The sequence below is a fragment of the Erythrolamprus reginae genome, chromosome 6 (assembly GCF_031021105.1).
Source record: "Erythrolamprus reginae isolate rEryReg1 chromosome 6, rEryReg1.hap1, whole genome shotgun sequence".
Taxonomy (NCBI): domain Eukaryota; kingdom Metazoa; phylum Chordata; class Lepidosauria; order Squamata; family Dipsadidae; genus Erythrolamprus; species Erythrolamprus reginae.
Window position 1 is genome coordinate 12,659,375 of NC_091955.1, and position 10,254 is coordinate 12,669,628.

At 41.5% G+C, this 10,254-nt stretch overlaps 1 protein-coding gene across 1 annotated transcript in view; it reads left to right on the top strand.

The window, feature by feature from the left end:
* Positions 1-484: 484 nt before the first annotated feature.
* SMC1B (structural maintenance of chromosomes 1B) overlaps positions 485-10,254 on the top strand; it is a 66,253-nt gene continuing 56,483 nt past the window's right edge. Inside the window, exon 1 of the mRNA XM_070755266.1 lies at positions 485-560. Within this exon, the coding sequence (XP_070611367.1) occupies positions 501-560 (60 nt within the window). The 5' untranslated portion in view covers positions 485-500. The remainder of the gene's footprint in view (positions 561-10,254) is intronic.

The following is a 10,254-nucleotide window of genomic DNA, read 5'->3' on the forward strand; positions in this document are numbered from 1 at the left end:
TGTTTGCACGCATTATTTGCTTTTACATTGATTCCTATGGGAAAAATTGCTTCTCCTTAAGAACGTTTCTACTTAAGAACCTGGTCACGGAATGAATTAAGTTCTTAAGTAGAGGCACCACTGTATTACCTTTTCTTTTCATTCTAGCCTGTTTTATTCTAGCTGTTGGGCTCCAATCACCATTCTTCTGTAAACATCTTCTTCCTGTGACTCTAAGCCATAAATCCTGTTAACGATTAATAATAGGAACACAGAAAAGAAAAGGCAGGAAGAAAAAGTTTTGATAGTTTGCAAAAGTTCCAAGACAGATACATCTGTTCTCTGGGCCGCTACGTTACACCCCGTAGCCAACCACTGATAACAAACTCAAGTTATTTATTGCAGTTGTAAATCTTTCACCAATGTAACACAAAGCACACTGAAACACAAAGCTTTCTCTGTGGAAAACAAGCAAAAGACCTTACCCAAAGAGTTCAAGTGGACAAATTGCAATTCCAGAGATGGTCAATTTCCTGTCCGAGGATCCAAGGAATCCAACCGCAGGAGACAGAGTCACACAGGTAGGAAATAAGTAAGGGGCGACCATAAGTGCACTAGTGTGCCTTCCGTCCCCTGTCCAATTGTCTCTCCTATATTTTATATATCTTTTCTTCCATTCATATATCCTTTCCTCTACTCTTCATTGATAGATTATCTGTGGTTGACCTATCCAGATTCCTAAGAGGTCAGTAAGGGGCGAGTACAAGTGCACTAGAGTGCCTTCCGACCCCTGTCCTATTGCTCTCCTATATCTCCTATACCTTTCTTCTATTCCTATATCTATTCTTCTATTCTTTCATTGATATGTTCTACTACTATATCTTCTTTTCTATTCTTTCTTAGATATATTTTACTATGAGTATCTCCTCTATAACCTTCATCATGTATTTTACTATGTGTATATAGATATATACCCACTAAAACCCCCATTGTGTATTGGACAAAATAAATAAATATATCCTTTCCTCTATTCTTGATTGACGAATTCTATTCTCATTTATTTGTTTGTTTGCTTGTTTGTTTGTTTGATTGATTGATTGATTGATTGATTGATTGATTGATTTGTATGCCGCCCCTCTCCGGAGACTCGGGGCGGCTAACAACAGTAATAAAACAATGTACAATAATAATCCAATAAATACTAAAAATGATTTAAAAACCCATTAATAACAAAAAAAAAAACCAAACATACATACAGACATACCATACATGAAATTGTAAAGGCCCAGGGGGAAAGAGCATCTCAATTCTCTCATGCCTGGCGGCAGAGGTGGGTTTTAAATAGCTTACGAAAGGCAAGGAGGGTGGGGGCAATTCTAATCTCTGGCGGGAGTTGGTTCCAGAGGGTCGGGGCCGCCACAGAGAAGGCTCTTCCCCTGGGTCCCGCCAAGTGGCATTGTTTAGTTGATGGGACCTGGAGAAGGCCCACTCTATGGGACCTAACCGGTCGCTGGGATTCGTGCAGCAGAAGGCGGTCCCTTAGATATCTCATATCTTTTCTTCTATCCTTTCCCTGATTTATTTATTTATTTATTTATTTATTTATTTATTTATTTATTTTTGTCCAATACACAATGGGGGTTTTAGTGGGTATACATCTATATACACATAGTAAAATACATGATGAAGGTTATAGAGGAGATACTAAGAAATAATAGAAAAGAAGATAAAGTAATAGAAGATATCAATGAAAGAAAAGAAGAAGAGATATAGGAATGGAAGAAAGGTATAGGAGATACAGGAGAGCAATAGGACAGGGGACGGAAGGCACTCTAGTGCACTTGTACTCGCCCCTTACTGACCTCTTAGGAATCTGGATAGGTCAACCGTAGATAATCTAAGGGTAAAGTGTTGGGGGTTTGGGGATGACACTATGGAGTCCGGTAATGAGTTCCACGCTTCGACAACTCGGTTACTGAAGTCATATTTTTTACAGTCAAGTTTGGAGCGGTTAATATTAAGTTTAAATCTGTTGTGTGCTCTTGTGTTTGCTACTACATGTTTTTATTTTCTGTAACTTTCCATTTGTATTGGACTAAATAAAAAAATAAATCTGTTCGTTGTTTTTTGTCCATCTCTGATGCTCTGGATATAAACTTCTCCAATCAATCACAATGGAGCTGGAAGGGACCTTCTAGACAAGTGATGGCGAAACTTTTTTTCCTCGGGTGCCGAAAGAGTATGTGTGTGCGCGCTATCGCGCGTTCGCGAGTGCCACCACCCATTGAAGGGCTACCAAATTTTTTACTACCCCAGTTTGCTACTTTTACTATCCCACATGAGAAAACATGTTCCTGATGGAATGTGGGCTGGTGAAAGAAATGATAGAAACATAGAAACATAGAAGACTGACGGCAGAAAAAGACCTCATGATCCATCTAGTCTGCCCTTATACTATTTTCTGTATTTTATCTTAGGATGGATATATGTTTATCCCAGGCATGTTTAAATTCAGTTACTGTGGATTTATCTACCACGTCTGCTGGAAGTTTGTTCCAAGCATCTACGACTCTTTCAGTAAAATAATATTTTCTCATGTTGCTTCTGATCTTTCCCCCAACTAACTTCAGATTGTGTCCCCTTGTTCTTGTGTTCACTTTCCTGTTAAAAACACTTCCCTCCTGGACCTTATTTAACCCTTTCACATATTTAAATGTTTCGATCATGTCCCCCCCTTTCCCTTCTGTCCTCCAGACTATACAGTTTGAGTTCATTAAGTCTTTCCTGATACGTTTTATGCTTAAGACCTTCCACCATTCTTGTAGCCCGTCTTTGGACCCGTTCAATTTTATCCATATCTTTTTGTAGGTGAGGTCTCCAGAACTGAACACAGTATTATTCCAAATGTGGTCTCACCAGCGCTCTATATAGCGGGATCACAATCTCCCTCTTCCTGCTTGTTATACCTCTAGCGATGCAGCCAAGCATCCTACTTGCTTTCCCTACCGCCTGACTGCACTGTTCACCCATTTTGAGACTGTCAGAAATCACTCCCTCTAAATCCTTCTCCTTTTATGGGCTAAAATATACCCAAAATAATTAAAAAAGAAGGAGAATATTTTCTTACAAATGCCTGAATTGCAACGTATATGCAACATATATCCATACGCAGTCCCTTATCTTCCATCGGCTAAGCATGTCGAAAGGACTTTATATTCAGAGTCGTACGTTTCTATGCCTCCCACATCCCTTCAAAGATTAGTTGAGGATATCAAAGGGTTTGCTCCATTCCGAAGCGATTTCAAAGACGTCTACTTCCCTAAGACGTGGGTGGAAAAACCCTCCGTTCTGATCCTGGGTGTCGTTTCCAGAGACAACATTTGGTTCTTATTTTCAAAAGATAATCTACCCCAAGTCTAATGGGGGGGGGGGAAGAAAAAGAAATGAAAAAAAGAACAAGACTATCATTGTGCCGCAATAATTACTCAGACGTGCACCATTCCAAAACTATGCGTTACTAAAGTTTTCGGAAATTCGGGTTATCGTTATCCAGCAGGCCCAACTAAAGGTTAGCGTTGCCTTCCTCAGTGTTATCAGAATGAGCTAAACATTTACCCTTCTTGTAGTAATGGAAAGCTAAAAGGGTGTGTGTTTGACTGTTAGGATTACTGCAAAAGAGAGGGGGTGGGAAACAATTGCAATCAGTCTGCCTTTCTATAGAACAGTGTTTCCCAACCTTGGCAACTTGAAGATATTTGGACTTCAACTCCCAGAATTCCCCAGCCAGCTTTCGTTTATTTATTTATTTATTTATTTTATTTATTAATCAAATTTGTATGCCGCCCCTCTCCGCAGACTCGGGGCAGCTAACAACAGTAATAAAACAATATAAACAAATCTGATATTTAAGTTAATCTTAAAAAGAAACCCCAATTTAAGAGACCAATCATACATACAGTAAGACCTCACCTATCGCTGGTGTTACGTTCCAGACTCGGCCGCAATAGGTGAAATCCGCGATGGGGAATTTATCGACTGATAGTACTTATTTAAGTATTTATATTGTAATTGTTTGGTAAGCTTTCATTGTTTTAAGTGTTTATAAACCCTTCCTACACAGTATTTATTTTAGATACAATATTTAAATACAGTATTTACAATTTTAGATATATTTTTTTTGAAAAATCTGCCGATTGAGTTCCGCGGGCTGTTTAAATCTGCCGATCGACTTCCTCAGAAACCCGCGAACCAGCGAAGATCTGTGAATGATTTTTCTCATTAATATTTCTTGAAAACCCGCGATGAAGTGAAGCCGCAGTAGGTGAAGCGCGGTATAGCGAGGGACTACTGTACAGACATACCATGCATAAATTTTTTATAAGCCTAGGGGAAGGGAATATCTCAATTCCCCCATGCCTGACGACAGAGGTGGGTTTTAAGGAGCTTACGAAAGGCAAGGAGGGTGGGGGCAACTCTGATATCTGGGGGGAGTTGATTCCAGAGGGCCGGGGCCACCACAGAGAAGGCTCTTCCCCTGGGTCCCGCCAAACGGCATTGTTTAGTCGACGGGACCCGGAGAAGGCCAACTCTGTGGGACCTAACCGGTCGCTTGGATTTGTGCGGCAGAAGGCGGTCCCGGAGGTATTCTGGTCCGATGTCATGAAGGGCTTTATAGGTCATAACCAACACTTTGAATTGTGACCGGAAACAGATCGGCAACCAATGCAGACTGCGGAGTGTTGGTGTGACATGGGCATATTTGCAGTTGAAGTTGAAGTAGTCGTTGACAGGCAGGACATTGCAGCATATGATCTTGTGGGCAATACTTACATCATGTTTAAGGCATGGTAATTCTAGGCTTTCTAGACCCAGGATTGTAAGGCTAGTTTTGTAGGGCATTCTGTTTCGAGTGGTGGAGTAGAGGGCTCTTCTGGTGAAGTATCTCTGGACATTTTCGAGGGTGTTGATGTCCAAAATGCGGTGTGGGTTCCAAACAGATGAGCTGTATTCGAGGATGGGTCTGGCAAAAGTTTTGTCTAAGAAACACGGACCTGGATGATGGACACACATACAACCTGGGAGAAACCCCTCTTAGCAGTAGCAACTGCGAAAGAGACCTCGGAGTCTTGGTGGATAATCAACTAAATATGGGCCAACAATGCGCAGCAGCAGCTAAAAAAGCCAACACAATCCTAAGCTGCATCAACGGGAATACACTCCAAGACCAGGGAAGTCTTAATACCACTCTACTACGCCCTGGTCCGACCACATCTGGAGTACTGTATTCAGTTCTGGTCACCACACTTCAAAAGAGACATTGAAACTCTGGAGAAGGTGCAAAAAAGAGCAACCAAGATGATTAAGGGACTGGAAACCAAGACTTACGAAGAGAGACTGAGGGAACTGGGCATGGATAGCCTAGAGGATAGGAGCGGACATGATAACAGTCTACAAGTATACGAGGGGATGTCACAGAGAGGAGGGGATCACTTTATTCTCCAGGGCACCAGAGGGCCGGATGAGGAACAACGGCTGGAAGCTGACCAAGGAGAGATTCAACAGGGAGATAAGTAGGAACTTCCTGACGGTCAAAGCGATCAACCAATGGAACAACCTACCAGCAGACGTTGTGAACTCCAACACTCTGGACATTTTTAAGAGAAGATTGAACTGCCACTTGACTGGTGTGCTATAGGGTTCCTGCTTGTGCAGGGGGCTGAACTTGATGGCCTTCATGGTCCCTTTCAACTCTAACAATAAATAGATAGATAGATAGATAGATAGATAGATAGATAGATAGATAGATAGATAGATGATAGATAGATAGATAGATAGATAGATAGATAGATAGATAGATAGATAGATAGGAAGGAAGGAAGGAAGGAGTTGAATGATAAAGAAGGAAAGAAGGAAGATAACAGAATGAATAGAAAAGAAGGAAGGATGAAACCAAAGAAGGAAAGAGAGAGGAGGGAAGGGGGCAAGAAAGGATTGAAGAGGGAGGAAGGAGAAAAGGAAGATAGAAGGATGGAAGGAAGATAGAAGGAAGGAAGGAGGGAAGGAAGGAAGGAAGGAAGGAAGAAACCAATATTTCTAGTGGGTTGAGGAAAACACACAAAATGCTCCCAGACTCTCTGGAATTCCACGGAGGAAGAGGAGGTTCAGGGGAATCCAGAGCTGATCCAAGGGGATTAAAATGCACCACGCTCATTGACAAAAGCCGATAAACGCCAACCTCAAGAGAGCTGGAGGCTTTTCATGTCTTGCGAAAGAATTTTGACCTCACGCAGCTGGGAATTGTGCAAACCATATGGTACCCGTTTAGAAAAGCTTTGAAAAGCTCCATTGCAAATACTGTGCAGATTGCAAGGAACGTATTAGAATTACAGCGGTTTAGTCACCATGTGTTTTATTGGTCAGGAAGTGGGCTGAGAGATCTGGCAACCATCAGCTAATTAAACTACGCCGGCAAAACCCCGGACTTTTTCTGGCACGCCAGTTTAGAACTATGCAGAAGGAAATGGAGAACTGCTGTTTGTGGCATGCACATCTGTTGCGTCATTGTGCTTGTTATTCACATTCTGATTGGCATAAGTGCAGATGTACGACGACACCGTCAAACTGTTTAATTCCAGAAAGAATTTTAAGCTGCTTTGGGAATATCATTGGCTGAATCTGGCATTTGCTTCTCATTGAAATAATAAACATAGAAACATAGAAGATTGACGGCAGAAAAAGACCTCATGGTCCGTCTAGTCTGCCCCTACACCCATTTTAAAAATTTTTAAATGATAATTTATTGTTAATTTTTTTTTCAGGGCATTTCGCTGTTTTAGGAAATGCAGTGATACCTTGTCTTACAAACTTAATTGGTTCCGGAACGAGGTTCTTAAGGTGAAAAGTTTGTAAGATGAAACAATGTTTCCCATAGGAATCAATGGAAAAACGATTAATGCGCGCAAGCCCAAAATTCACCCCTTTTGCCAGTTGAAGCGCCTGTTTTTGTGCTGCTGGGATTCCCCTGAGGTTCCCCTCCATGGGAAACCCCACCTCCAGACTTCTGGGTTTTTGCAATGCTGCAGGGGAATCCCAGCAGGGGAATCCCAGCACCACAAAAATCAGTGCTTTGCTGGTAACGGAAGTCCGGAGGTGGGGTTTCCCAGCGAAGGGAGCCTCAGTGAAATCGCAGCATTGCAAAAACACTCTGGACCTCTGTGTTTTTGCAATGCTGCAATTTCACTGAGGCTCCCCTCGCTGGGAAACCCCACCTCCGGACTTCCGTTGCCAGAGAAGCGCCCGTTTTTGCGCTGCTGGGATTTCCCTGCTGGGATTCCCCTACAGCATCACAAAAACATGGAAGTCCGGAGGTGGGGTTTCCCATGGAGGGGAGCCTTAGGGGAATTCCCAGCAGTGCAAAAACAGGTGCTTCGCTGGCAATGGAAGTCCGGAGGCAGGGCATCCCAGTGGTGGTGGCTTGGGTTTGTAAGGTGAAAATAGTTTGTAAGAAGAGGCAAAAAAATCTTAAACCCCGGGTTTGTATCTTGAAAAGTTTGTATGACGAGGTATCACTGTATTTGGTTTGTAATAAGATTTTATTTATTTATTTATTTATTTAAAAATCTCTTTTATTGTTTTCAAAAATATTTCTCACAAGTTTTGTTTAAGTTTTACAGATCTTATTCCATCTCTGTTACCTTTTGTATATATCATTCATTTCTTTATATCTTTAATTTAATAGTATACATTCCATATATATATATCGTTGGTATAATACATCTTTGAGATAAAAGGAAAGAGGTAAAATGTTTGCTTTTCGTTTCTATTGTTATTCGTAAGGCATTTGTTATTTTTTCTATATATACTGATACCGTACTTTGTATTGTAACATTTTTAATTTTTCTTATGAATCCATTCATGCCATTTGTACCATGATCGTTTTGATTCTTTAATTTTAGTCCCCTTAATTGAATTTGTAATTTCATCCATCTCTACGCACTTATATATTTTGTCAATAATTCGGTTTTCTGATGGGATCTGTTCATTTTTTCACATTTGCGCTAGCGATATTCTAGCTGCAGTATTTATATGGGTCACAAGGAAGAGAGTTTCCTTTGAATAGTGTCTTTTCCAAATTCCTAGGAGCATACCTTCTGGAGTATATTCTATTTTCTCTTTGATGATTTCTGTGAGTCATCTATGAATTGTTTTCCATATTTTTGGGATTTTGGGACAAGACCACCACATGTGAAAAATGGTTTGTAATAAGATTTTAATCATCAGAGTTGGAAGGGGAAAAATTGGTGTTCGGGGCAAAAACTTGTTATTCTTTTGGTGTTTCCCAGGCGCTGTGATACTTTGGGTGTGTGTGTGTGTGTAATGTCCTGCAGTTATCTACACATTAATAATGATCAAATACTAATAATATTTGCTTACACATTTTAGTGACCTTTCCTTACACCACACTTGGTGTTTTCTTTCAGACTCTTAGATTTCTAACTTTTGTTTCTATTAGTTAGCCATTGATAAAACAAATTCCACATTAAAAAGTATTGGAATCCTTCTCTTTGATTTGAATTTTCAATGTATTCATTTCTGCATGTTGTAGTATTTCATTTGCAGATCCTTGTTTTTCCACTGTTGTACAAACACAATTTCAGCAGCCGTTAACATGTATAACATTAAATATGTATTGTATTTCCTTTGAAATACTCAACAAAATATTTCTGGTTTTAAATCCATATCTTGCTTTGCCATTGCTTCTAACCATGACACCACTAACTCTTCAATAGCTACTTGGACTGACCTAAATGCTGAATCTAATTCATATACAGTAATCCCTTGTTTTTCATGGGAGATGCGTTCCAAGACCACCCATGAAAAATGAATTTCTGTGAAGTAGAGGAAATATAGTTTTTTATGTATTTAACAAGTATTTGGACTTTTAAAACCCACCCTTTGCATTAAACAGTCATTCTATATGTTTCCAGCTGGAACTACATGTGATATCCTACCAGTTTCTTTAATAGAGTACAGTAGTATTGTAGAATAATTTTATGAATTTTTAATGGATTTAAAATTTTCAATGGATTTAATGGATTTAAGCCCCCTTTGAAAACCCATGAAGTAGCGAATCCGCGAAAGATGAACGGCAAAGTAGCGAAGGATTACTGTATTCCTGTTTTTTGAACTGAGTAATAAATTTCAGAAAAATAAATCTGTACTGCTCTGTGAATATACGTATGGCATTCATTCTTCTTGATCTAACTCAGGGATAGGCAAAGTTGACTCTTCTATGACTTGTGGGCTTCCTGAGCCAATCATGCTAGCTCAGGGATTCTGGGAGTTGAAGTCCACTTGTCATCGAAGAGCCAACTTTTCCCTGAGGGGAAAAAAGGTTTGCCATCACTGGTCTAGGGAGTCTTTTTTTTTAATTGACCCAGTTGGGATGGCTGACAACTCCTTAAATTCTTTAGCGGTCCTATATACTCTCCAAACTGTAAACAGTCTGATGTGATTCCCTTCATTTTTGCTGGCGCTGCTGTGAATCCCAGCGAGGGGAGGCAAGGGGAAATCCCAGCAACGCAAGAATGGGCACTTCGACTGGCAACGGAAGTCCGGTGGTGGGGTTTCCCAGCGAGGGGAGGCTCAGGGGAATCCCAACAATGCAAGAATGGGCGCTTCGACTGGCAACGGAAGTCCAGTGGTGGGGTTTCCCAGCGAGGGGAGGCTCAGGGGAATCCCAACAATGCAAGAACGGGCGCTTCGACTGGCAACGGAAGTCCAGTGGTGGGGTTTCCCAGCAAGGGGAGGCTCAGGGGAATCCCAACAATGCAAGAACGGGCGCTTCGACTGGCAACGGAAGTCCAGTGGTGGGGTTTCCCAGCAAGGGGAGGCTCAGGGGAATCCCAACAATGCAAGAATGGGCGCTTCGACTGGCAACGGAAGTCCAGTGGTGGGGTTTCCCAGCGAGGGGAGGCTCAGGGGAATCCCAACAATGCAAGAACGGGCGCTTCGACTGGCAACGGAAGTCCAGTGGTGGGGTTTCCCAGCGAGGGGAGGCTCAGGGGAATCCCAACAATGCAAGAACGGGCACTTCGGCTGGCAGTGGAAGTCCGGAGCTGGGGATTCCCAGCGTCACAAGGCAAAAGGGGTGACTTTTGGGATGGGGTTGCACGCATTATTTGCTTTTACATTGATTCCTATGGGGAAAATTGCTTCTTCTTACGAACTTTTCTACTTCGAACCTGGTCACGGAACAAATTAAGTTTGTAACAC